This window comes from Colletotrichum jinshuiense, chromosome 2, assembly GCF_051148585.1.
Source record: "Colletotrichum jinshuiense chromosome 2, complete sequence".
Taxonomy (NCBI): Eukaryota; Fungi; Ascomycota; class Sordariomycetes; order Glomerellales; family Glomerellaceae; genus Colletotrichum; species Colletotrichum jinshuiense.
The window spans coordinates 3,877,835-3,905,457 of NC_139309.1; the positions used below are offsets into that span (position 1 = coordinate 3,877,835).

Consider the following 27,623-nt stretch of genomic DNA (forward strand, 5'->3'; position numbering starts at 1 on the left):
GGTCCCGGGTGATGGAGCCGGGTGGCATTCCGAGGCTCTAGCCTCGGCGTGGCGCAGTGGTGCCCTGGCTTTCGCATCCCGGCACATTCTTCCAGGACGAGAGATGAAGTACTTTTGGACCAACAAGCTTTGGAAGATCCCAGAGGGTTGGCGTTGTCGGCTTTTGGCTAGGGCCGTAGGGAAGCGGCGGGACGGGTTGGGAGAGGAATGTGGGCGGCACTTGTCAGAAAAGGGCCAGACAAGTGGAAGTGAAGTGCCAGAACGAGCGTCGGGTTCGGGGATAATGGAAGGGATTCGCTGGATAGCTGCCCCGTGGCGGCGGGAGCTCATTTCGCTTAGCGGTAGGGTTTCACAGGCGGCGCCCTGGGGCCCGGGCTGCTGGCGCTGCCGGGTCTGACGTTGTCGAGTGCCCTACGTACGTGGTCGTGGTGTAGTGTTGACAGCCGTGGGCTCGTCGACCAGACTCTCACGCTCTCAGGTGCTCTGGGCGGGCTGGACTCTGGCCTTTGACCCATTTTTCTGGCGATCCATCTGGCTCCACGTAATCAGCTAATCGCAAAGGAGGTAGGTGCAAAGGGAAGAGGCGATGAGAACCTGGACCCAACCCAAGGTGGTGAAACGGGTCTGAAGGGCGGGCCTTATTGGCCTCGCATTGGTCCCCATTCCTCATGACAATGGTGCCAGTTTTCAAGCTGTCCCAAGCGCGGGGCTGCCATCCCAAGGTCGGCTGTTGTCAGTCATCCTTTGTTCGTCTGATGCTGCGTGCGGGACAGTTACGAAAACCCATAGTAGGGCGGGCCCTGCCAACCCCGGGGCCATTGCCAGCTGAGACTGCTTGGTCTCGTCAGTTATTGAGGGCGAGGGTGGTTCCGCCCATTGTGCTCACCAAGGCCCCAGGGAAATTGACTCGTTGGCCGTGAGGCTTCGCTCAGGGCCGCGTAAGGGAAGACGAGGAGAGGGAGCCTGTGAACGGTAATGTCCGGCGCCAGTCTGCCTCCGGTCAGCAACGACAGCTCTGGGGCGTCTCCCTGGTGATTGCGTACAGCAATCATCATTGACGAGGAGGAGGGGAGCAGGGTCCAAGGCAGTGGTGACGAGTGTTGAGCAGTGGCTTTTCTTCATTGGAGGCGAAAAGAGGGATTTTTCTGCAACAGTTGTCATCGACAGCACAACTAGTGTAAGATGCTTCGGTGGAGGCAGCGACCCAAGTTGCTGGCAGGCTCTTCACATGCGGCCAAGACTCAACACTCCCAGCAGAGCAGGTCAAGGCTCACCTCAAGGCTCAAGTTGCAACTGGAATTTTGAGCCAGAACTCAACGGTTGAAGGACGGGAACAGGCAGCCAAGAGCCTAATTCCTCATGATGCTGACCTGCATCACGCCAGTCGTTCCTACTGTTTCCAGCAGACTTGCATGCCTGGAGTACCATCCACCGGCTGCCACCTGTGCTTTTAGCCAGCCGGTGCGTGCATCGACGTCTTGCCGTCGCTGACTGGATTGGATGGGGCGAAAGGGGGGCCGGCGGTTGTGGTGAGGGGATAAGCAGAAACAAGTTGATTCAGGGACTTGCAATGCAGGTGCAACCGCGGTATCTTTTGGCTGGGGATACGGGCGAAAGATACATCTCGCGGTCGTACTCAGCGACGCATCCTTGGCGCCCGGTGTTTCCAAGGATGCGCCGTGGTGCCGGTTCCTGCAGCATTTTGCCCCCCGTACCTGCATGAGCCAGGGGCCGCGAAAATAGCGCTTCTTGCTCCATTCGCCGTCCAGTTCCCTTCCCCTCTTCTTGGCTCCTGCTGCCCGGGTTGCTGGCAAATGGAAGCAGGGTAAGAGAGGTGCAAAGCGCAAGACAAACGAGCGCTAGTTGTTGCTGAGGTGTGGGTGGGCGACAACTTCAAACAGCCCAACTTTGGACTATCTGTTTCTCCCTCGTTTGGCACCAGTCTGCCAGCTATTGATCGGTAATTGCCAGTGCTGCTTCATGACTGGAGGGCCTGTGGAGCCAAGACTTTAGAGAACATGCAATAGAGACAAGTGCATGGATGGAATAGCGAAACCTGCCGTTTACCCAGCGCCCTTGGCTGCTTTGGCTGCGACTGAAGCGTATTATGTCACTGTGGATGTCGCTATTGTGTCCTGCGACTCACTTGCTGCGGTAAGTTTGTGGCTTCTCCGCTCTGGGCAGCATTCCTGGGAGGGGGATCGAGGTCGAGCAGTCGAGGAAGCCCTGGGTAATCATCTGTCATCGGGTCGTAACGCCAGCACACCATCCCAGTTGCATCGAGTGCGTCTCCCGTCTGCCCCGACCCACTGAGCGCTTGCCAGAGAGTCAGTCCAGGAGTGTCCAGACCTCCAGGGGGGCCACAAAAAAAACAACCAGGATCGGCAGAGGAGGAAAAAGCATGGCCAGTGAGGCGCCGATCACCCCGAAAAAAAAAACAAAGAAAAATCTGAACAAGAAATCGGACGAAGAAAAGCTCTGATGAACTGCCAAGAGGGGCGCATCAGTTCCACTCCAACCGGGCAGCCACCGGTCAACAGTGTTCGTGGTGTCGTGTCGCTACCGGTGGACGACTACGTACGCCCGTCGACCTTCCAGCGGCCACGACAGCGACGGCGGCCAACATGGAGCCAAGCAACCAAGCAACCAAGGCAGAGGTACACTAACGGACGCCCCACCTGCCATTGTGTGTATCCCAGGGTTGTGCTTTGCAACTGGCAGGAGCAACCCCTTCCGCACCACTTCCTTTCCCGGAAAAGCGCGACACGTCCGGCCCGCCCGCCCCTGCTTCTCCTAGTGTGCGCGGATAGGCAGGTACGGAGGAAGGGGTCGCCTCTATCCTCGTGGTGAATCGCAAATCAGCCCCGTTGGTCTGCAGCCCAGACCCCATCGGGATCCTTGGTCCGCACCTGCTCCCGCATTTGCCCACAAGCGATCGTTCGCTCGCTCGCTCCTTCCTGCCGGTCGACCTCACCTTCCCACGTAACCACGTTTCGTTCTGCGTCCCTACCTTACCTTTTGTTTCCCCCCCGGGACCCAGTCACTTCTGCTTTTAAACTGCCTTTCCCCCCCACAACTCTCTGCTTGTTTCCCCTTCATCCCATCAACCGGCTTGTCCTTCCCTTCATCAGCCATCAACACATTCCTTCCACCAACGGTCGCCAGCTTCGACCTAGCTTACACGCAGTTTGTTGTTCATCCAACTCACCAACAACAGCCGCCATCACTTTCCTTTTCGTGTCTTTGATAGACCGAACCCCAGCACTAAAAACGCACTCCTTCCGTGTTCATCCAGCACACGTACCCTCATTCTAAGCGGCCGGCATTACGCATATCACTCTCTTCGGGAAAGACACAGTCAACAGCTTCTTTATAAACAAGCACACCACCTTCCTCGATAGCCCCCAGCTGCATACCCCCTCAAGAACAACACCCTCGTATCATCGACAGCCTTCAACATGTTCGCCAAGAAGGCTCTTTCTGTCGTCGCCTCGCTCGCTCTTGCCGAGCAGGCCTTGGGCTTCAACGCTCATCGCCATGGCCACGATGAGCGTGCCTACAAGGTCGACATCGTCACCCACTGGGTTACCGTGACCTACGTCGAGGGAGAAGCTATTCCCACCAGCACCTCCACCTCCGCCACCACGACCAAGACCAAGGCCGGGGTCCCTAAGGCTCAGTACACCCCCTCGACCACCACTTCCACTTCCGTCGTCGTGGTCCCTACCTCCACCTCCACCCCGGTTTACGTCGCCCCGACCACCACTCTGCTCACCTCGGCCGCCCCCGTTGCCTCCTCCCAGGCCCCCGTCGTCGAGCAGGCCGTCTCTGTCGAGGCTGTCGTCGCCGCCGCTTCGTCGACGACCACCTCTTCCAAGGCCGCAACTTCCACCGCCGCCAGCACTTCCACCGGTGGCAAGCGCGGTATTGCTTACAACGACGCCACCAAGGTCGCCCCCTTCTTCACCGGCAGCTGCAAGGAATGCTCCTGGGCCTACAACTGGGACTCTAGCGACAATGGTTTGACCGAATCCGGCATCAACTACGTGCCCATGCTCTGGGGACCCATCGACACCCACACCAGCCGCTGGCAGGCGAACGCCGACGCCTCCATCGCAAAGGGCTCTACTCACATCCTCAGCTTCAACGAATGTGACAATGCTTCCCAGTGCAACCTCGACGCCGCTTCTGCCGCTGCCGCTCACGTCAAGTGGGTCAACCCCTACGCCGGAAAGGTCAAGATTGGTGCCCCCGCCATCACCAACAGCAACATCGCCGGCGAGGGTCTCGACTGGCTCAAGTCTTGGGTCTCTGCTTGCGACACTGCCGGCTGCTCTTACGACTTCTGCGTCACCCACTGGTACTCTCCCTCGGACGCTGCCCAGACCCTCTTCGACCACATCAAGTCGGTTAACGAGATCTGCGGCGGCAAGCCCGTCTGGCTGACCGAGTTCGCTCCCTTCGGCACCACCGACCAGATCTCCAGCTTCGTCCAGACCAACATCCCCAAGCTGGACAGCATCTCGTACCTCGACCGCTACTCCTACTTCATGGCCAGCGACGGCGTCCTCAACTCCGGCTCCAGCCTCAGCGCTCTTGGCCAGGTTTACGCCTCCGCCTAAGCTGCTGAGCAGCGCGGTTGATTTCTTCGATTCTGTTTCGCACGCGAGCATTTCGAGCGAGCGAGCTTTTCGGTCGTTGCGGTTCAAGGTGGACACAAGTCTTTGGAAGCGGGCAACCGCTCTCCTCGTTTTCTTCTCATGCTGTACATACAGTTACTTTTCCTATTCTGAACTCTCGCTTTTTCACATTCAGGGGTAGTCACTCGCTGAATACGTTTCCCACTGGATGATTTTTGGGCCGGGTTTGGCTCACGGGGAATACCCGATAACAGGTGTTTGTGGACTTTTTTCTAGAAAAGGGGAAAAATGGGCTCTAGGATCCGACGAGGACCAAAAGGATAGACTCACGAGCTACGAACATATGGAATACCAGGCTAGCAAAGCCAAGTTTTACATCACACCCCTGCTGCATATCTTGTCCTTTGTGCCTACATGATGTGTGCAATGCCTCTGAAGGATTGTGAAGCGACCGTGGCATTAGCCCCAAGAATCCCCTTCCGTGACGTACTCAAGAAGTTTAATCGTGTGCTGCGGTTGCTTGGGCTAAACGGTCGCTCCGGAGACGGAAGAGTGAGGTGACCCGGCCTGTGCTTAATGGTGAGGAAAACGGGACGACGTTGCCGAGACACAGGGCCCGTACGTCTGAGTCGTCGCCCGTTCCCATCGTGCCTCCGAATTCTCGCCAAGAGCGGCAGCCATCTCGCACGCTGGGACGGGATTTTAAGCTTCCGCCGGACGTCATGAGCCCTACCGTGCGCCGATCAGGCCGCATTGGAGCCACTCTCTTTTTATATTATTTTATGAACATGGTTTCCTTTTCGTGCCTGCGGTTGTCGGGTCTTCTATGCACAGAATAATGAAGCTTCCCATGAATTGTTGCTAGCACATTGAGTTTGGGGGTACACCCGTGATGTGATCTGATGTCGTGTCCAAGGAGCCATTTCCCTTGAGAGGGAGGTTTGTTCTTTGGCGACGCTGTTGTTTGCAGGCTTTTTGGTCGCAGGAGAGGCGGGAGAAGCTGGAATGGCCCATGTTGGACAAGGACGGGTGCTTTGCATTGTATCATTGTCTTGTTACTATACGTATATCCACAAGATGAAGGAAGTATTTCCTTTATGGCTGGTGTTGGAAGAGTTCTTTGGCAAGGTAGTTTCTTTTCTTTTCCCTTGGGAAAGACGCAACGAAGAAGACGGCTCTGAACCTCGCCTTCCCAATACCTTGCGGCTATGATGGCACGCAGGTATGGCAGCTGCGATGGTGGTGAGTATTTTGGGTTTGGCTGGAGAGCGAGATGAGATAGCTCTGCATGTGGCACACCGCCCCCTCTCCGAGTGTACACGTGGTCAACGTCCTACGATGCAACGGAGACAGCTTCGCCAAGAGGTAGTATCTGCGCCGGGAAAACGGTGATGGTGGAGGGAGGGAGGGGGGTGGGTTGACATGAAATGGAAGAATGGGACGAGAACCGTCATCTCACGCAGAGTACATTGGCCCTTTGCAAGTGGTGCTTGGACGGTAAGTATAATTCGCCACGATCACGATCACGGGGGAAATTAGCCCTTCTCTCATCTCTTCATCACTTTCACACCGTCAACTCGGCGACTCTCGGCGCCGGCGAACTGCCACAGGCCATGGGAGGTAGAGTTCGCCGATTTTCGTGGAGGATGTGTTTAAGCTGGCACAAAAGTACCGGTATACGAGCGTGTGTGTGAGAGAGAAGCAAAGATGGTGAGAGTGTGCGCATATAAAAAAAAGGTGGAGGCGACTTTTCGCAGGAGATACTTATAAGTGGGCGGCATCGATACATTAGCATTTCGAGTCACGACAACATGCCAAGTGAGGGTTAACGAACGGGCATGTGATGGAGCAACAGGCGATATTATGTCACGAGACCCATTCAAAGAGGGTTGGTGACTGCAAGAGTAGGCACTGTTGGAAGCGAGCAACACACCGCCACCTCCTCCACTTAAGCTCAGGGGTTAGAACTGTGTTCGAACCAGTGCCATAGCTTGAACTCCCGGAGACGAGACCCGACCCAATCAGCGGATGGAACATAGACCAAGAAGCAAAATCATGCCTTTGATGTCAACATTGGCCGAAAAGACGAGGACTCGAGGGGGCGGGACTACTGGGAAGCAATTGTGGCAGTCGGGCTGGGAATGGGGTTGTTGTTGAGGCGTGGATTTCGAAGGGACGGTAGGAGAACGGGAGGCTGGAGAAGGGTCAGGGAAGCTTAGGAAGGATTCATCCATGGCTGACTCGAGAGGGGTGCGTAAGGTAGCACGAAGACCGGTATCTCTGACGTTTCCTTTGGTTCTCTTGTAGTCAAGGAGACAGGCACGGGTGTGTGCTTGTAGAAGCACATCCCGTCGAAGGGCCGAAGTTTAAGTTTGCGGGTTAAACTGGTGCGGAGTACCTTGGACTTGGCCCGAACCGATCCGCAGCTTGGGTACCCGCGGTCCACTCCGTGATGTAGGTTTGCCATGGTAGGGCAGGCGGGACGGGGTCTGCTCCCTGAAATTCCGACAAGGAAAAACCAGGCCATAGATGAACCTGGTATGTTTCGAGAATGCCATGTGGGAACGAAGGGAGAGACAGTAGCAAGCAAGCAAGACACGGAGTTGACAACGTGACAACGTAGGCGCACAAGAATGAAATACAGTTTCGTCTTTTGCAGCAACACAGGAGCTGATCAAGGCCAAGGGTGGTGGGGAACTTCCTTGGGATGAGGAGAAGGCGCGTGGAAGGGTTGCTTGAAGATGTCATAGTAGGCTGACCTGACGTCTGCTACAGCCCGGACACCTCAGTTCCGAAGTGATCTAGTCGCCACTGCAACCCCCTCAAGTCAAATCTATATTATACTTCTTCCACACATGGTCTAGGAGGGTGTACTGGAGCGCCTTTCCCACATAGGTTACCACACTCAACGAGAGAGAGAGGTAGAGCTTATGTTTTAGCCCCCCTCTTACTCTGGCTAGCAAACCATCAACCTGCCACCCTGGCCATGGCGCTGTCTAAGTGGTTGTATGCAAGTGTACAAGTGATGATCTAGCAAAGCATGTATCCACGTAGGTTGTGCTAGCCCGCTTGATCTGACTTTTACGGTAGTGAAATCTGCAATCTTGTACTTGTTTCGCCCTCCCCTTTAATCCAATTTGCCCTACTTCCATTATACCCTCTCAGTAGACCAGACAAGAACCTTCCACGCCGTGTTCCATTGACTTGCCCTTTTTGGTTTGGGTTTTCGTGATGCAGCCCATGCAAAACATCACGCGATACACATTGCCTACCCCAGCCAACGAAGGTCGTCTTCCCGGTATTGATCCATGCCTCCCCACACTCACTTCCCGCCACGCCATATCGGACATCAATTATCTGTTCTTTATCTGCCTTCTCGGGCGTCAAATCTCAGTTCCAGCTAGAATCGTTCCCCTATCATAAGGTTCAGATCACTTTGAGCGGTCCCAACGGCCAGCGGCCCAAGAGCAGATTTCGCGTGCATCGTGTTCGTCTTCGTGACGCTAGACCAGGGGAGGTCATAGACAAACCCTATTTCCTCTTGCTGCAACCGCCTCGGTACGCAAAAGAGCAAAGGGGGGGTGCTGCCGAACCGTGCCGGCAACAACGTGGGCTAGTGAGAGTTACAGGACAAGCAAGGCGGGCAGGGCAGGGCAGGACAGACGAAGGAAACAGCAAGTGTGTTTGCACGGACACTCTGAACGCCCGATGCCAGTGTGCCGCCCTCCATCGTTTTTTTCCAAAGCGTCAAAAGGCCCACCCAGTCCACACATAAACTCGACGTCCCATCCTCTCTGATGCCGTGCAAACCCACCAAACCTTCCGGGCACAAGCGCACCACACGCGGAGAGAAGGCAGGGGCCGTGCTTCCTGCACAATACCACCTTATGCCATGCAACGGCATTCAAATCCCGATGGTGGGGGGCGTAGCACAAGTTTAAATCATGGCCAACCCTTCCCTGTACGAACCGCGGGAGCCGGGCGGCGCTTCTTTGCGCGGGTGCGTCGAGTACAACAACTTGGGGGCGGTGAGGGCAGGGCAGTGACCGGAATTACATCGAATGGTGTCACACATGTTTCCGGAGTCAAAAGCCCAACAATCGAGACTCTTTGGCCCGAAGTCGCTCTCTCACACACTCTGAGCATCTCCATCTTGTCCCATTCATGGGTGATGCCTCCTCACGGTGGACGGTGGACCCTTCCCCAATGGTGCTCGGGAGAGCCCCACTGTGTGGGACTCTTCCGCGTCGGAGGAGGGGCCGCGCGGGAGAGCCAAGGCGGGGAACCGACAGGGCTTCCCGGCCCTTCGTGGATGTAACTACATGACTTGGAATGGGGGAGGGTAAGGACGAGATTTCAAAAGAGAGAGAAATGAATATCTGGGAGCAAAAAATATTAAAAAAAATAAAAAAAAATAGAAATGGTAGAAGCCGTGATCCATGACGGCGATGAAGGGGAGGCAGTTTCTATGCCGTGAGATATGCGGCGAAAGGCGTACGTAGCGCGCGCGTGCGTGCATGTCAGCCTCGAAGAGCTCGAGCAGGGCCCGCCCGAGTCTCTCGACTGAAGGGAGCTATGGGCCCTCGATTATCGACCCTGAAACGTGTCAATGAGGAGAAGAGCGACGGGTGCACCCGAGAGAAAAAGTAACCCACGTGACGATGCCATCAAACACGCGATAGAGAACATCCGTCCCTCGGGGAGAGTGTTTGTATACATTCCAGGTCGCAGTTTCAAACTCTCTGACCCTCTGTCCAAGGCGCCATCCGCTGCTGTGGAATGGAGTGAGAAAACAGGGCAAGACACAAGAAGAATGGACGTGGAAGAGAGTATGGGACGGCGACATTCCTTGACCGCCGGCTCGCACCTTGGAATTGTGTCTTGTAAACTTTTCGCGCTGCATGTGGCACAGAAGACAAGGCGTGTTTCTCAACTGCGTGTACCCAAGACACACATACACACAGCTTACTGCCCATGAGAGCATACCGCCAGAGTCAAAATCTTTCGCTAGAGCAGAGGTGCCGAGCGGTGGAGGGTCTAACAAAAGTTATCTTGGTGACTGTTCAAAGTTGCGTGGCGCCGTCTCGACCTGGCTCTTGCGCTCCTTCTCCGGCAAATTACTTCGAGACGACAAACATGGGCCGAGAGAGACAGGGAGGGGGATGGGATGGTTTTGATCAGAATCGTCGAAAGTTGTCAAGATGAATACGCCAAATGCATTGTAGATAACTTTGGTGCCCAGCCCAGATTCTGCTCAACAGATTAATAGTTCGCATGATGTGTAAATGATGCCCGTTGTGTTCCCCGCCTATACTTGATATATCCATCACATCAACGAGGAAAAAATTTCCCCAGGAGACTGCCATTCAGAAAACCCGTACTCCTCACGAAGCCAATCCTCTATGTGCAGAACACCCAAATATCCCCAAAACCTGTGGGCCGTTCAGTGTTCCGTTACCCAATCTAAAAGTTTCCAGGCCGTTTCGCCGGTGAAGTATGTGTAAAATCCACCATTCACCTCTTGTCGTAAGCCTTGTGGGCGTAAGAAAACACCGGGGGAATAAAACTGTCTTCACAATGGACCATTGTGGTATGATATCAAGAAAAGAAAATAAAAGAAAAATCCAAAGGGTTATTCCGCGCCGGTGTATGCGTGCGGGTGAAATAATGCATGTCGCGCTGTCGGGGAGATAGGAACCCATGGGTATTAAACGGCCTGGAGTGAAGGCAGCGAGGCTGCCGCCCCCCTTTTCAAACACTCATTAACGCTTGCCGGCCGTGATTTTCGTTCGTGACCCCCTCATGTAGCTGTCGAATTCCGCGTCACGCCCGCTCCCCATTTGGGATCCGCTCGGCGCCGTGTAACCGTCCTCAATTTCCATCTCCTCGAAGACGGCCGCGCCGGGCTTTGATTCACGCTCGATTGTCGTTGTGACGATAACACCGCCGTTTGCGACCACGGAGCCGGACGATGGCGTCTTTCTCGCACGATCCGCCTCGGACGAGGCCTTGTCGCTGTTACCAAAGTCGGAGCGAGTGGAGCTGTCGAGGGAGATGTCGCCCACGTCGGCCATGACGTGCTTTTGGCTCGGTGCGATGTGCGGCGAGTAGGGAGCTCCATCCGGGCGACGGGATTCTTCGGCGAAAGGCTCGCTGCGGGAGTGAGCACCTCCTGTTGAGGACTGAGTGGCGGCGTTGTCCCTGGACGTCACCCATTGGACGACGATAACAGAGAAGAGGACTGGGTGGGATGTCAGCCATGTTCGGACAGGGATGAGGCGGGTCGATCTACATACCATCGCTGTTGCAGCACATGAGGCAAACCCAGCCGGGCTCACCGTTGAGAGCCATAAGCACGGTCAAGTTCCTAAGGCGAGTCAGAAACCTTGAGCTTAAATTAGAAGGTCTGCGTAACTTACACAACGCTGCTGGCCAGTGTGCACAGGGCACCGATGAAGGTGCGGAGTGCGACTGTCCGCAGTCGGATGTTGGCAGGTGTTTTGGGGAAGTGTTTGAATGAGTAAAGACCTGCGAAGGATTAGCTTCATCTGTGGCATTTTGTTGTGGCGGCAGGGCTTACTCTTGAGAGGGATGAGAAAGAGGATGGTGAGATATATGTTCACGACGGCGTCGAAGGAAATGAGCGGGATCATCGACACTCTTTGCATTCCGATGTAGCACTGTCCGTCGTCGATTCGCGTGATTCGGCTGTTTACTAGTGTCAGCTATCGTCCCAAAGCTCGCGTTCTCAAGAGCCGGCTTTCTTACAAGATGAAATTGAGGATGGCAATGACGCCGTAGATGCCGAGCATTCCAAACGAGTTGAAAATATAAAGCTTGGACTTGAGTCGTGGCTTTGTCGCTCCTCTGATGATGTGCTTCTAAGTGTTAGCCCCGACGGTTCATCATCGCCTTGAGTGACCCGAGTACGCACTGCTTTCTCGACCAGGAACAGGTAAATCAAAACTTTCGTTGTGAGGTAGCAGACGAGACATAAGAGGATTGCACCGTCGCAAATCTGAATATTCGTGTTGACGCCGAGGGCAAATTGCAGGATCGCTGTGACGAATACAAAGAGGTATGAGTCGATGTAAACGAGAAGCACGACTGCTTGACTGTTAGCACATAGGTCGGCACAACCGTTTGCGAGACCCCAGTCATCACTCACGCCAGACCACGAATGGTAGCATCCTCCATTGTTTTATCGCTGCGCTTCTCTGGGCTGTTGGTTTGTCAGCTTGCTGGTCCTCCGCCCGGATCCATCTTGACCGTGGTCACGTACAAATGAAGGCTGAGATCATGGTGATGGAAGAAAGGCAGATAATGACACTCATTATCGTCCCCGCCAAGGGCTCTGATTCGTGCAGCCCGGCGGGATCTTTCCTTAGGAACAATGCTGGCGCCATCGTGTCCCGAGTTGTGTTGTTTTACTCCAAATGATGTTGGGTCGCGATCTTTCCGGAGTTGAGAAGATGTCGGGTCGGGAAAGCGTCAAAGGGGCCAGGGTAACTATATACCAAGACAACCCAGGAAACGCTATAGGAAAGAGATCGACGGTTGGATATCCGAGCTTCCTTCCTCTCGCAAGGTCGGAGGGGGGGGGACGCAACTGTCTTTAAGTTTCATCCCACAGGTGATCGAAGCGTACATGCAGGGACGGGAGTGGGTGGGCCAGCTAAGGTCCAGACAGCAAGACGGTGCTGCTCCAAGGATGGAGAGAGGACCGATACGCTAGGGGCAGGGGGCAAAGATAGACTCATCTGTCTATTCCTTTCTGTCTGGGGGCTGCTTTCAACGTAGTGCTCTAGCTGAATGGCCAATAGCCGGGATCCAGCCCACTTAGCAAGAGATCAAAGGCGTTTCTGCTTGTTTTTTGTGGGCGCTATCCATCCGAGTCGGGCTGCAGCCGGTTGAATCAAAGAAAGCCACTGGCCAAGTACTGCTAGTACAAAATAGTCATGAAGAAGTGACGGCGTATGGAAGGTGAAAGCGTAGCTCGGCGTACCGTTGTAGGTACGGAGCGGTAGATTCGAACTCTGTAGCCCCTGACGCAAGCCACACAGGAAAGGATTTCCAAATTACAATATTCTGAAGAAGAAACGGTGCTGTACTCGTACTTTGGTGTGTATAGTTAGATGCTGCGGTCGTTTGGAAGTAAGGGAGAGGTGAAGGATTGTGCGAGTGAGACATGCAGACTTGGGCTCAACACAGACCACGCCTAGACGGAGACAAGAAACATTTGGGGAGAAGTGCAGACACACCAAAGGGTCTAGCCTTCGAGAAAACGGTGCCGGTATAGGTCAAGATCGCAGCACTGGATACACAGGCAATGCGAGGAAACAGCAGCAGAAAAGGTTGTTTCGTCGCCTAGTTCGTGTCACGGTGACGGAACGGGGATCACTGAGTCGAGGTGGAGGGGTAAATCGTTACGAGAGGGAAACTCTAATGCGATGTACCTCTCACTCTCCCCTCTCCCTGCGTCGGTCTTGCATTTGCCTGCACTTTGCCCGCCATGGGTAGAGAGTCCGCGACAGGAAGAGCCATTCGCCGAGTGTGAGTGGTGGTGGAAGCCTACCCACCACTGCTACAGTTGCTGAACGCGGCACAAGGCTCAACGGACCATGGGTCCAAGCTGGCGGCCGATCTGGTGTTCCAACCAACCAGCTCCGTCCAAACCGGATGGATGGGTATTTGGCCCAATATCCACGTAGTTTATCTTATCTAAGAACGATCTGTGTGCCAAAGGGGATTTGCCGTATCCTTTCATGGGGTTTACCTACTGTTTGCCTGGATTCATCATCTACGCTTCCGTTACCCACATCTGCCGGTTGCTCAAACCAGTTCGCCGCAGATTAGCTCGCAAGCACTAGCAGACCATCACAATGACAGCAAAACTTGCAAGCCCTGCAGGTGCTAGCTGTGGCATGGGCCCTCCTTCGAACCTCCCCGAGCGCCTCCGACAAGGCAATGTACTCGGTATCGCGAAGCTGAGGGTGCACGTCCTGCCATGTTGCAGGCGCGCGTGCACATGTAATCTAGCTTGTGGCACTTTGGCGCCGGTCCGCCTTGACCCCTGGGTCCTGACCCCGTTGGGGGCCATGTAAGCATGACAGATCTGGACGGCGTCTCTCGCCGTCGTCGTGCAGAGGAGCAACAAGGAAAATGAAAACGCGGTCCGGCAAAAGGAACAGAAGACGAGAAGGACGGCGCTGTATGTCCTGTTGCGTGGGAAAACAGAACCTTGAGGAGGGGGTGGGACAAGCACAGCCATTCTTGAGGGGGCTTCCCCAATTCCAATGGTTTCCCTGGTGGGCGCTGCGCGAAATGTCTCTTATTTTCAATATCTTAGGCGCCATCCGGTCCGTTGGGGATCTCATAAGGTTATTCTAGATGCTCGGCCACATGACGATGTGGGCATGCTGACTTGCCGGCCGAGTGATGGGCTGGCAGCGAGAAACCGACCCGAAAGACGGCAAGCCGGAAGAAAGTTTTACAAGTCAGACATGTCACGAGGGGAGATTTGATCGGAATCAACGTGGGAAAAAGAAAATATAGAGATGGAAACGTGGGTAGCGCTCTAGCCGAACCGTAATGCCAATGAAGGCATGTCCGAGCACCGGTTCCTCTGCTCTTGTCCTCTCAGTGCCTTCCCGCCGTAATCCCCATATTCCAAAAAGGGTATGCCCGATGCGCTATCGACTAAGCCGCTGTGAAGCACCTGTTTCTTTGCTCGGGTCTGTGGGTGCGGGGAGCCCGGGCGTGCAGCGGGCATCGTGCATCCTTCTGTTGCGAGCTATTATGGTAGAGTTCGGTCGACCGTTTGAGCTGTGTGTAACGCGCGTGCCGTGTTCTTTGGGCGAAGCACAAATGGCGATTCAAGGATTGTTGAATCTTTGCCTTGTTAGGAGGCCCTTTTGTCGGCCAGCTTGGGCTTGTGGTCACATGAGCACGCCATGTCGAGAAGAGGCGGCCGTGTAAAACATCCCAAAAACTCATTGTACTTATTCTGGGTGCGGGCTGGCCGAAATGCGGGAGGCACCAAGGGTTCTGCCGCTCTGACGGCCGAGCGTCACGTCACAGTGGAATGTAGACGGCAGCTAATCTCAGCGACTACGGAGAGAGGGAGAGAGAGAGAGAGAGCGCCCGGGTGGGCGATATGGACGGACCGGAGCTGTCCAGCTGCGGATGCCGCATAGTCGCAACAGTGAGACTTTCCGTGCTGTGTGAGCTGCTGTGCAAAGGCTTCCCGTAAAAGCAAGGTTGAGTCAAGAGTCTGGTGCAGCCAAGTCTCGGTCCAGTGGCTAAGATGTGGCTGCCAGTCGATCATCGTTAGTCGCATTACACTCGCGCAACCCGGCACTGATATCGACGCTGACATGCGCATTTTTATTGCCATTTCGCCTCGACCGCCCCGTCGTCCTTCTTCTTCGGGTCTCAGGAACCCTGCCCCACGTCGAAACGCGACAGGCGGTACTGTACATCGGGCATCAGAATCCGCCCTGAGCAGACTTCAAGGCGTGTGTGGCACGTGTTGCGCGTGGGAAAACAGGGCTCTGTCGAACCCTCCCCCCTACATGAATGCCTAAGGGGAGGGTCGTATTTTACATGCAAGCCATTCATGCGCGGAAGGCGGAAGACGAGGGTTCAAAGGTGGTATGCAACGCAAATCCCGTGTGCGATCCGATTTGTTCAAACCACAACGTACCAAGCGAGTGTGGTAGTATTGCGCCAGACGGGAAGTGGACGCAGAGCACGCTAGGAGGGAGAGGGAAGGAAGGAAGAAGAAGAAGACGAAGAACAAGATGTTTGGCAAAAACGCCATGTTCCGAGTCCAAGGTATCAGGAAGAGACAAGCAGTTGACATGAGCGCCGAAGAAGCAAAGAATTCAAGGATGACAAAAGCAGTCAAAGACAAAGACAATAAAATGGCACCTGCCATTGGACAATTCCCGCCCTTGCGTCTCTCAACCAATGATGTAAGCTGTTTTCCCCCCAGCCGGGCACCCGAGACCCACCTGGTAAAGGCACACTAGCCTCCATGTACTTGCCCAATGGCTGTGGCCCGACGGGCATACACAGGATGCATCCGCCCCCGCTCGAGGTCCGGGAGCACCTACTCTGCCGAATCAGACAGATAAGACCCCGTGTCCCTCACTCCCCTTGCCCCAGAGATTTCCTAGCTCGGCGCAGAGGGTACGTACAAAAGGCCCGTGCAATATTCCCCGGAGAAAGCGCAAAAAGTAGGGGTCCCCTACCTGCCTGATCGACGACATCGGTTGCGCGGGGGCCAGTGATATTTCACGATGTCTACCTACACTTGCACACTACACTGCACCAGTCGCCAGGCCGTCTTCATCGCTAGCCTGCGGAGTCCTCAGCTCGTGTGCGTTTTACTCGATTACGTACCGCGCCTACCAAGGCCCTTTCAAATCTCCCTTTCCCGTACGCCCCATCATCTCCATCTCAGTCGGCAAATCCTTCTTTGAGCATCAAGATCATCGGTCCGAGAAGATTTTCGCGTCCCTCATCTCATCCCCCCACCCCCCCTTTTTTTTCTTCCTGCTGATACTTCGGTGCCATAGATGTCTGTTTTCTTTTAGCCTTTACAACGGCCTCCGTCTCTCTCGCTCGCCCATCAAAAGGAATACACCCGGGTTTTGTTGCACCTCCTCCAGTTTCGTCTGACTTGGAATCCGGGGCCGGGAGCGGTTTGTACCTTGAACCGGCCAAACAGGACAGGGAATGTCGAGCCTGGGACTCGTCTCAATTCAGTGTAGTTCTATAGGACAAACCTGGCGATGTTCCCCGCCAACTTCGAATGTGTGGAATGGCGAACCAAGGGAAAGGACCCGACCATTCCTGCTCAGAACCCTCCGAGACATGATTCCTTAGTTCCCGCGTCGTCTGACAGATTTATTACCTTTAACCCTTCCCAAAAGAGCCGTAGGATCCTCGCCCTTCTACATCGGTCCGCAACCGATTCTGCAGCGGAGAGCAAACGGCGGCAAGGTTCGGTCCTGGAATCCAAACCCGTACCGACCTGCGCCGCCAAGCTGGACGCTCTCAGCCTTGTTTTTTTTTGTTCGTTCTTCTTCAAAGTCAAGGTCACACGTTTTTGCTACCTAGCGCATCTCGGCGGTCAAGCTGAGACGGAATAGGCTAATAAGAGAGCTGCCCGGAATCTCGCTCTTTGGAAAACACTTTCCGATCATCAAAACCTATTCTGTAATGTGGGCAAAAAGAGCCATTCTCGGACATTGTAAAATAGTATTTAACACAGCCGGCGAGCACCTCAAAGCCCCAGCACTTTTCATCATCTGGCAATACCCTGTTTCTTCATCAGGAAAAATGTCAACGTGGAGGTGTGAAGGAGAGTATCCGCTTTCCTTGGGACAGCAACCACCATCACATAGACGCCGTAGACGTTGCTCCATGCAATATCAGAACCCCTCCCCAGCTGTGACTCCCCACGTATTGCACGATTACGCCAGGCTCCCTGCACAACGGCAAGTCCTGCCTACATAACCCAAGCAGAAATTACCGAGCCCACATACGACAACAACTCCCAAAACCCAACACCATCGATGCCTCCTCTCCCTCTAGATCGACGCTTGCGGTCTCCTAGCTGGCTAGGGCAAACCTTGATCCAAGATGAAGCCGTCGGCGCACCAAAGGCCGCTCCGTTCACTACGCCGTCCCAGATATCCAGCTGCCACTTGCCCTCCTCCCCTGACTATCAGCCCGCTAGGCAGTGCTCCCGCCCCTCCGCGTGTCCGTCAGCCAACTGTCATTACCGTACTCGGCAGGCCAAATGTGCCAAGGGAGCCATGCCCCCCCCGTGTGCCCCGAGCCCCAGCTCCGCTGCTCGAATTAGTCACCCATATTGGTGAATTTGACCGGCGCTAAACCCCTTCGCCCAAGCCACATCACGGCGTCCGTCCGTCGTTCGCGGCAGTGCTTTTTCTCCCTCTTCCTTCTCTCGATAGTCTTGTCAGCCCGCCGACCCTAACATCGAGCCGGCCGGTTGGAATTGAAATCATTGCCGCTAGTCGAGTCAGGTAACGCAAATCATCATTTCAACTGTGTATCTATGCTATGTATTGCCCCCTCCCCCCACCGTCCCCTCCTGAAGTTGATATATTTGTGTTCGTGGATCAGTTCGTGGGTGATGTGGGTTGATGGCCCCAATACATATTGGCCTCTGTTTGCTGCCGATCAAAGGCCCTGGCGTAGCCTATTCTTGCCCGTTCTGCCCCCAAGGCCAATCAATGCCAAGGGTGCTTCATTCAACAAGTCCCACCCAAAGATACAGTCGCCGTCGCCGTCGCCTACGGCCGAAAGCTCCAAGGGCCCGCCAGTAAAACAAATCCACCATGCTTCCATACCCGCCTAACGCCGTGCAATGCTGTCCGATGTGTCCGGTCCGATGTGGTTTTGTTCCCATAACGCCAACGTCTATCCGTGAAGTGAAGAAGGGGCCCTGGCCCACCATCACGCCTATGCCGCCCAAGATCCCGAGATCATCAATGCATGTCCATATGCTGTCTTGGTCGTTCCCCTTTCGTCCCGTTCATTCTCCCGAGCGTGACAGATCTCATCCGTCGCTCATGTTTCTCAATACGTCATTCAGTCCGGTCCTGGGCCGGCTCAGGACTGAGGTCCTGTTCGAATCCGGAACTTGTCGCGCAGCTTATCGGCCAACCTCGCCCTGCGGCTCCTTTCGTTCCTGTCGTCACGTTCAACGTCGGCCGACCCCGCTGGTGCGCCCTGGCCTTGGTTCTGCGTCCGATATTGTCGGAGGACCTGGATTCGCTCCTCCGCCGACGCTTGCCTCAGCCTGTTGAGGTCGAAAAGTCGAGTCCTGCGTCTCTGCGCGGTCGACGATCCATCGCTCTCGTGGCCATCTAATTCAAGCGGTGGCGGAAGCTCCTCGCTGGGGTTTTCGACCTCACCCTGAGGACGAAGATCGAGGCGACTGACAAGAGTTGTTAGCAAGATCCTCAAATGCCTCATTCAGAGAACTGTTGTAAACAACTCACCATAATGGGCATGTGCCCGAGACGTTGACCAGCCAGGGGTCAACGCAATTGGGATGGAATTTGTGGTTGCAGGGCAGCACGCGCACATCTTCACCGACATTGAAGTCCTCCGTGCAGATAGTGCAGCCGAGATGCTCGTCCTCCTGCCCGCCCGTTTTGTTGGTATCGGAAGCAGCCGTATCGACAGTTGCAGCAGCACCAGTAGTGGCGACAGCAGTAGCAGCAACGGCACCAGTGGCAGTGGCTACCACGGTGCCAGTCGCCGCAGGGGCTCCCGCTGTCGCCGCCGTCGTCTCGACGTTCGTAGTGTTTACAGAGACAGCATCATGCTGCCTGTCTTCATTCCGACTTTCAACGCCCCTTTCATTTGTAGGCACGTTTGATGCGCTCTCCAACTCGATGTTGGGGTCCGGCTTTGCCTCCTGCCGTTCACCGAACTTGACGATGGGCAGGGTATCTAGAACAGCACGAGCAAGGCCCTTCGCACGGCTCTGCCGAGGACGACCATTGAAACCGCTTCTTGGACCATATCGCTCTGGGTATCTGTGCGCCCTGACGGCACCTGTGATGATGATGATCAAAAAGAGCAGCGTGATCAAACCCGTTATGCTGTACAAAATGCTCATAGCGACGGCAGAGTTATTGCCACTCCCGCCGGTCCCCCCATCCGCACCGTTGCTTGTAGCGTTCCCGGTGATGGCAACCTTGATCACGTCCACCTCATTCGTGCCGTTAAGAATGCGAAGAGCCTGCTGGGCGTCTCCGGCATCTGCCATGGTAAATATGGAGTAGTAGGTGAGGTCCGAGCCGGAAAGCATGCACCAGTTCCCGACGGTGCTGTACAGAACAATCGCCTTGGGCCTGTTTTCCATCAGAGTGCCCAACATCATGTTGGGGTTGATAAAACCGCCGCCATCGGAGGTGTCGCAGGATAAATATGCGACTTGTGTGGCCTGGTTGATCGAGTTGTAATTCGAGGAGGAGGCGGCAACCATGGTTCCCTCGATTCGGATTGACTGTAGCACTGTTAGCAAAGCTGTTTGTCTGTCTAGGCGGTATGATTGCAATCGTACACCGCGGGCAACCTCGGATTGGTTTAGGCCCAGGCTCTCAGTCGACGGCATGACGATGAACGTCAGCGGAACAGTACCACCGGCCGTAGTCAGTGCCATCTGCATGGCCGACTTCTCGCCCCATGTCGGGATTTCGTTCTCGGCGGTGATGGTGGCGGCTTGCGCCATGACGGCAGCAGCGGCGCAGGCCAGGATCCGTAGTAGCGACGACGCCATCTTGTGCTCTGTCGTGTCCTCTTCTCGCGTTCGCACGACGGTCGACGTCGCTTTCTGCGGAACGGAGGGGAAAGATGGAGATTTCAGATGACAGGAGTGAAGTATGAGGATTTGCCGGTGACAGACGTCGGAGGTGGAAAAGTGGGAACTAAAGGGACGACGATGCAGGAAGCGCGGCGTAAAAGGGCATGCAGTGCAGTGCAATGCGGTGCAGGGCAGGGCAGGAAGAAGTGGTCGGGCTCGCTCGCTAGCGGGCCGTTGTTGTTGGAGGAGGAGGAGGGGGATTGGCGTGTCACATCTCCTCGGAACCGTGAATATCAGATGGACATTTTCCCTCCAAGACTTGATCGTCAGCGCCGAGCGAAATGCGGTCGTGCTCGAAGCCCTCCGGGTTCCAAATAAGAGGGTTTGGAATTCTCGGGCTTGATGCGATCGTCTCGTGGGTGTTTGTGCGGTGGGATGCGGATGAAGAGGGACGGTTGGTGATGACGGTTTGCGGTTGAAGGAGGAGAGAGAGAGAGAGACAAAAGTCACCGGAAGGGATGGGAACGGCAGTGGCGGGTCAATCTAAGGCGCGATAACCTATAATTCAGCGGTACCGGGGGGTTTGGTGGTGGGAGGCAGGGAGAGCGGAGTACCCGGCCCCAGTGGAGTGGGTGGGCGCCAAGACGAATGTGGAGAGATGGACAGCGAAGGTTGGTCTCAGTCGCAGCGACACAGGGCAGCCCGGTGCTTGTCAGCTGTAGCAGGATGGGACAGGATAAGGCGCCTTTTCAGAGCTCCCGCGTTGCCGATAAGAAACCATCTCGCCTAGTACCGATTTTCTCCTCGTATCAACGTGTGAAGAGAATATGCCGACGACAGTTGACGGAGGCGCAGCGAGACGCAGAGAGGCGCTCCACACATCACAATGATAATAACAATAGGACAAGGCAAATACGAACAGACAGACGGGTCGAGAGCCCACTACGTAGTGCAGTGTCCAGTATCCTCCCGGTGCATATCGATACGCTCCGCAACCCAAAATAAAGACAAGCAAAGAGACCTGAGATGAACCTGATCTGATTCGAAGCCGCGACAGCAAAGAAGCTTAAGGTCCACCTGTCTCCATGATTTACACACGTTATTTTCCCATGGCGCCCTTGGCTACTTACTGGGCTCTACCCGGAAACACCCAGTTTTTGCCCATGGGAATATTCATGAGGCCGGAGGAAGCGATGTACCCGCACGACTAAAACTCCGTGGGGGAGATACTTTGACGCGGCCGAGAGCCCGATGCAGAGAACGGGGGCTATGCAGCCCACCTCAGATTCAAACTTGAAAGTTTGCGAGACACTTGCCCGGTGCTCAATTCTCACCTATTCTTTTCTTCCTTCCCCATCGCGGTAGGGCCTCAGATGCCTTCCCTTGCTAGCAGGTGGGTCGCGTCGCTGGCCGTTGTATGCCTCGCTCGCGGCAAACCGAACGAGGCCGAGTCAAGTCGGGTGCGTGAGGTGGGCTGAGGGCGGGTTGATGAGCATCTCCCGTCCTAGATCCGACAACCGGCTCCCGAAGGAGAAAAAAAAAAACCAACGGCATCATTAGGCGCGTTCTTACTGGCCTAATCCGCCCCCAACGAAAAACGGCCAAGCCTGGGCGTTTTGCTCGGCGTCCCGCGGAGCCGGCGGTCGCGGCGGCTTGCTGGCTTTTTGCCGGTGAAGTCTTTTAGCAATAACAACAATAACCAGAAACCGAAGGAAAGAAAAACCGCAACCGCCGCACCTCCGCGATGAGCAGAGTGGTTTTCTCATCGAGTCAGCCAAAGTTCCATCTGAGCAATTAGGAAAGCGGGTGATGGATGATCGGAAGAACCGCTGCACGCATTGCACGCACCACACTGCATGACATGAGAATGTCGTTGCGTAACGCTGACAACGGCACAGCCGCGCAACAAAATCGGCCGGGCCTCAACTTGCCCTCGGCTCGAATACGAGACGTGTCGAAAAGAGCCGCAACTTCGCAACAAGGAGGGGTCGACGGGGAGATTAACCGACGGAGCCTCAAAACAGAAATGTGGCAGCGAGCCGCCTCAACCTGGCCTCGCTGCCCCCTCCACACCTGGCCTGCACTGATCGCTGACGCATCTGATGCAACCGTTGGACCCGGTCTTGGCAGGCTTCGAGACTGCCCTGTGACGCCTGTCGCGGGCGGTTCTGGATTAGGGCAGCGCAGGATGGAGTACCACACGGTAGTAATCCGCATGACCTTGGGACGCGTGGGGACAGATCTTTTTCTCCATGTCGAGATTCTTGGGAGTCCTTGACGAATCCCTGTACCCCGTCCTTGTCCAAACAACCCGCCCGGGGTGGCTCCCTTTTGCCGGCTCTCTTCTCGGCCAGTGAGAGAGTGTGATGAAATGTGTCCGTATGCGGTAGATTGGCGGCGAAAACCTCCGACCACGCTGAGACGGCGAGCCCCGTTTGAGCGCAACTCAAACCGATAGGCTCAATGCTATATCGCGACCACCCGGTTTCCCTCCGCTGCCTCAGTTCGGTTCCCGGCATCATTCTGCGCAGTCATTCTCATGCCCTCATCCCAACCATGTGCTAGAGGAATTAATCAGCCGCAACCGTCCGTCCCGCAAACCCGCCTAACGCCGAATCCCAGGCGTTCTGTCGTCACCAGCAACAGATCGACTCATTGCCAGCCTTGTTGCGGCAGATTGCCATTGACAAACCAGACGGGATCGGGTTGAACCATGGACGTCTGCGCTGCTCGTCTTCGGCACTTCGGAACCGTGTGCAAGGACCAACCATACCATCCAAACCCGCCCAAACTCTGGCACTTTCCGGTCGGTTCGGGCATGGGCACCTTCGGGGGCGGCTTCGTCAGCCTGCCTACTGAATAAGTAACCTGTGGTCTACCCGCCGCATCCGCCCCTTTGCTCCACGTGCTTTCCGTCGTCTTCTACGCTGCCCATGGAGCCTTCGTCGCCCGAGAGCCCATTGCCTTTCGCAGCAGCAGACTTCGGACTCCTCGTCACACTCCAAGAGGGTTGCATTGCCTTTAAGAGTAGTACAAACCCTCCAGAACGGCCGATAACCCATGACTTGGCGGCGCTAGGCGCCCGCTGATGGGCCGCCTCCGTGTCTGTATGATCAGCAGAAGAAAACCTCCGATGCTCTGCTTGCACCTACCTGCAGCTGCAGGGGCTTCTCCTCACCACCCGGAACGTGTTGCTGTCGTCTCACCGCCTCGTCAAAAGAAAGACGGTGAAGAATAACGAATCCCGAGTCGCAGCTTCCCCTCCCCAGCTCGACCCCTCGTGCCCAAGGCCCGGCATCCACCCTCGGGGTGCCGTGCTGGACTGGGTCTCGTTCGGATGTCACGACACCAGAGGCCCGCAGACACTCCTCGACCAGCCGGACCCCGGACCCTCCCGCCCGCCGTCCGGCACACACCTCCGACGTCAAACTTTAAGCTATTCTTCGTTATTTCCAAAGACGAACTCCGGATGAGACGCGTTGAAGATGCAACGGCTGTCCCAACTCTCCAACATAGCGTTTGACACTGCATTATATGCATTGATCCCGCCCTTCCCGGGAGCCTTCTTATTTGCCCACCATCGGATAAGTTGGTGAACCGCATGCCAACGTAAACATTGTTTATGGTTCGCCAGCCCACCCATTCACTCGGCTGCCTCGGGGCTCCGTTCGCCCCCCATGCTTTGTGATCGGCCGTCGTTCAGTCTCAGATGCCAAACCCGTCCACATGTTAGCCGTGCAACATCCAACTTCATATCTGCCGTCCCCCGACCTCGCCTCTACTTTCCTTAAACCTCGCTGGCATTTCATGCGACCTTCTTGGCACCAGGTCATGTAGCTTGTTTGCGAGGCTCGGTTTGGTTCGCTGAACACGCGAGTACGGCGGTGCATGGATTGTTAGCTAGCGAGGAATAATATCTTACTGTTTGCTAGTACGACAGGGACTCTTCAGTGAAATGTACATTTCGTATCGGCATAGTCGTAGTATGGCCTTGAGATAGGCACGGGAGAATGGGTGAGTATATGAAGAGAGATGGGGTTGCCTGTCGACTGCCGGCCACACCTGTGACCCTCGTAGGATGATGCTCACGGCCAGGCAGCAGTAGCTCCTGCTCAAACACGTCTTGTGTTTGAGTCCGCTTATCCTGGATCCATGACTGCGGCAAACACTCAGGACTGCCGAACCTTCCCCAGACAACACCTGTCCCTCTCCTTGAGCCTCAAATAAGTGGCCCTGGTTCAAACTCCCAGAAAACCCATCCAAAGTTAGCGAGTCTCGGTATTGCTCGACGAACATTGGATATGTTGATGTCTCCGTTCATGCCACTCCCGAGCCCAAGCTTTCTGCCGCACCTTCTCCTACACCCCACAAACTCTCCCGTGCTCTCCTGCATGCTCCCTCTTTTTAGCCTGTCAACGAAGAGCAGATGCCGAAAACGAGCCATCCCTTTCTCGCCACGATCAAGTCACGACGTGGGAACGGACCCTGCGTGATGAAGTCATTGCCACTGCCGGCACCCTGGCATCTTGATGGAAGAGGAAAAAGGAAAAAGAGAAGGTGTCCGACCAGAAAACCAGCAGAGGTTTGCCGCACGGAATTGTGAATCCTTCCAACCCCCAGAATATTTGTTCGCATCCCTTTGGCATGGTCAGCTACAGCTTTGGAAAGTGCCTGTCGCCACGGCACGCACCCATTCATGAAGTCTCCCGGCTGCTTCGTCGGACGTTGAATATCCAAAGCCTTACAGGGTCGTTCCGCAATTCGTCTGACCCAGGCAACCGTTAGACTCGGGTCAGAGGGAGTTCGCGAGAAGCTGCCTGATTCTGGACGGCAAATACCGGCGGAGGAGCATTGTGCGCAACGACCTGGTCCGGGATATAGCCGGTTACAGAGCCAAGTATCCTTATGCCGTCAGGCCCAACTCGGAGACGCCATCCCCGACGGGGACGATAACGATTACTCGGCAGGGATACCTCAGGTTCGACTCCTCGAAGGCAGGAAACAAACTTGGCTGAGCGGCAGGTTCATCTGAAGACGGTTCCAGAAACAGGAGAAAGCAACGAGGTCTTGAAGGATGCCGTGGACTTGGACATCGTCTGATTTTGATGACACAAGTTTGGTCTGGTACTTGACAACACTGTCAAGCCAAACGTTTCGCACACAGGGCATTGTACTCGAAAAGGGAAAAAAACATCGAAAGTAGCTTCGTATTACTGCGCTGACGCCCTGTTGGCGAGTCTGCTGATGAGTCTCGGCCAGCCCTTCCCATCCATGGAAGGCTGCGACCTTCCATCAATGCATCAATTGAGCCTCCACGCCCACGTTCGTCCGACGTATGTATCCGGGTTTGGTCTGGGGGAAAGCTGCACAGAAGAACTGGGGGGTTTTACCCTTCGCCTGGTAACGCGACCATCTGACTACTTCGGTAGGCCGTCAACACGCATTCCAAGCGCGGCAACGATGGCGCCGAGACGACCCTTCGTTTTCGCTAGATTTCTTCCATGTCCTCCAAGTCGTCGAGGATCGGCCAATCGCCAATCTCAACCCGCTCGGGCCTTACGAAGACACCATGCTTCAAAGCCGACTCTTCACCCCAGTACCGCGTCCCAGCAATACTGCCGTCGTTCTTTCCAACGGGCTCATCGAGACAGACTGCGACCCAAGGACCCAAGCCACCAGGGATTTCCTTGACTTCGCCAACGTATTTGACGGTTCCCCTTCGCGAATCCTCGCCGCCCACACGGCATCGCTTGCCGACTTGGATGCCCTTTTGCTGGATTTCTTGCTCTAGAGCAGCAATCTTGGCCTGCTCATGGCTTGGCGCATCAGGGTCGAAGCGGCCAAGTTTCTGAGCCTTCTTCCAGGCTAGAACAGAGTCGCTCTTTTTGGCATACTCCTCCTCCGGCATGACATACTTGTCAACTCCCGAGGTGTCTGTGAAATTCGGGCGCGCTCCCGCAGGCCGTGTGTCGACGACCTAATGAGCGAATTGTCAGCTGCAAGTGATTCCGAAGGAGATAATAACTTGTTGTCCAACGAGGCACTATCTATCTTGCTGAGACCTCCATTTCGCTGTGGGATCTAGAAGGGAATACCGTTTCCGCATTCCTGCCATCAAATAAACTGACGATATAGAGTATATGCCATACTGGAGCACCATATGGTGGCATTCACTTGTCCGCGTCCACAAAAGAAGCGCCGGCAAACCGGCGTAGGGCGAGCTGAGTGGGACATGTGGGTAGAAAAACAGCCTACTTACATGCAGCTCGGCATATGGTGCCAAGGGGAAAGCTGTCAATCGTGCGTTTTCCTCATCGGATGCTTCAATCGGAACGCTCGCCGAAGCCGTTTTGAGGCTGATTCTCTGGGACGAAGGCGGAATACCAGTGATGGGCTCCAGCTTGGACCTCAGCTGGCTGATGGTCCATGATGGGGTGATACGGCGCTCTGACGAGGAGTTTTCCGAAATGACTAGCAGAGGAACGTCGGCCATAGTGGGTGACTTGCACTGCCTTCTGGAAGCGAGTGGAAAGGAATCGGGCTTAATCTGCGAGGAACACGTGGGGCCTCGCGAATGTCCTTGGGTTTCTGGCCTTCTGGTCCTGGAGAGAGGACGCGAATTGCACGACAGACGTTGCCGAACCGGTTATGGCGGCAAGGTTTTAGAACCAAACAGCTTAGGTGCCAACCGGACAATATTCTGTTGGCTGAGAAAAATGCTGCGCAGTAGGGCTGCGTAGGCCCGTGGGATGCAAGTCAGATGCCCGACCTAGTGTGTTCAGGTTGTTGGGCTGGTAGTGCTCGACCACGAAGCAGTACACTGTCCGGCGTTGGATGTTGTTGCAAATGTGTGCTTCTAGTCGGGATCGGGGTCGGGCTCCAAGAGTTGAAGTGTGGTCGAGGAGTTCACTTGCCGTGTGCCTGAGGTGGGTGAAATTCGGTCAAGAAACGTGGAGGCGGTTCAAGCCTCACTTACCCAGGAAGTGGGTAACGGAGGGGGCGTGTTCCTAGAACGTGATGACATTGGTGCAGATGCCCAGTCTTGACTCCACTCAGCCAGCTCAGGCTCCAGCCACAGAAGTACGTACCTTCGTTCCTCCGTACCTTCGTACCTCCCCTCCATACTCCGTACCTTCCGCCCCCAATCGAACCCAAGGGAAGGAAGATGGATCGTCTGTACCTCACGAATACGCTCCTGTATGACGATGACATGTCAACCCATCCATATCATCCACATCAGCCTCTCTCTCACACCCTTTCATCGTCTCTCGCCCGACCTTTGCCTGCTCACCGCCAAATGCTCACATCTTGTTGAAGGGGGAAAACAGGATTCAAGGGCACCTAAAATCAGCATTGACGATTCAAGGCACTCCCCAGCCTGCCAGTCTGGTTACCGATCACGACAACAGTCCAAACCAAATCTGGAGCCGGAATAGCCACGATACGAAAACATAGAGGCATATCGACCAGCCTCGCCAGTCACGGCCAAACCCTGCCGCGAGAACAATAATCTTGCTTTGTGACATCGTCACAGAAAATCAGGTGCAGCCGTCCGAGGCCGCTTCAGACAAGTTTAACCTTTAGCCGACGGGAACAATGCCATTGATCGTGATTGGTGATCTCCCCGTTTG

General features: G+C 55.2%; 4 protein-coding genes across 4 annotated transcripts; 1 reads left to right on the forward strand and 3 right to left on the reverse strand.

Moving 5' to 3' along the window:
• Nucleotides 1-3,458: 3,458 nt before the first annotated feature.
• On the forward strand, nucleotides 3,459-4,622 carry EsH8_II_001011 (glycosyl hydrolase catalytic core-domain-containing protein; the record flags this gene model as incomplete). The annotated part of the gene is made up of 1 exon (XM_083264309.1): nucleotides 3,459-4,622. One exon carries the CDS (start codon nucleotides 3,459-3,461, stop codon nucleotides 4,620-4,622), a length of 1,164 nt encoding a protein of 387 aa, XP_083121631.1.
• A 5,780-nt stretch (nucleotides 4,623-10,402) lies between these two features.
• Nucleotides 10,403-12,046, reverse strand: EsH8_II_001012 (uncharacterized protein; the record flags this gene model as incomplete). Its single annotated transcript, XM_083264310.1, has 8 exons — nucleotides 10,403-10,881; nucleotides 10,937-11,007; nucleotides 11,060-11,168; nucleotides 11,221-11,348; nucleotides 11,409-11,518; nucleotides 11,575-11,747; nucleotides 11,809-11,862; nucleotides 11,923-12,046. 8 exons carry the CDS (start codon nucleotides 12,044-12,046, stop codon nucleotides 10,403-10,405), a joined length of 1,248 nt encoding a protein of 415 aa, XP_083121632.1.
• A 6,241-nt stretch (nucleotides 12,047-18,287) lies between these two features.
• EsH8_II_001013 (RING-H2 finger protein) lies at nucleotides 18,288-19,968 on the reverse strand (the record flags this gene model as incomplete). Its single annotated transcript, XM_083264311.1, has 3 exons — nucleotides 18,288-18,615; nucleotides 18,680-19,695; nucleotides 19,753-19,968. 3 exons carry the CDS (start codon nucleotides 19,966-19,968, stop codon nucleotides 18,288-18,290), a joined length of 1,560 nt encoding a protein of 519 aa, XP_083121633.1.
• Nucleotides 19,969-25,480: 5,512 nt separating this feature from the next.
• EsH8_II_001014 (CAP Gly-rich domain-containing protein) lies at nucleotides 25,481-26,485 on the reverse strand (the record flags this gene model as incomplete). Its single annotated transcript, XM_083264312.1, has 2 exons — nucleotides 25,481-25,969; nucleotides 26,252-26,485. 2 exons carry the CDS (start codon nucleotides 26,483-26,485, stop codon nucleotides 25,481-25,483), a joined length of 723 nt encoding a protein of 240 aa, XP_083121634.1.
• Between the last annotated feature and the right edge of the window lie 1,138 nt (nucleotides 26,486-27,623).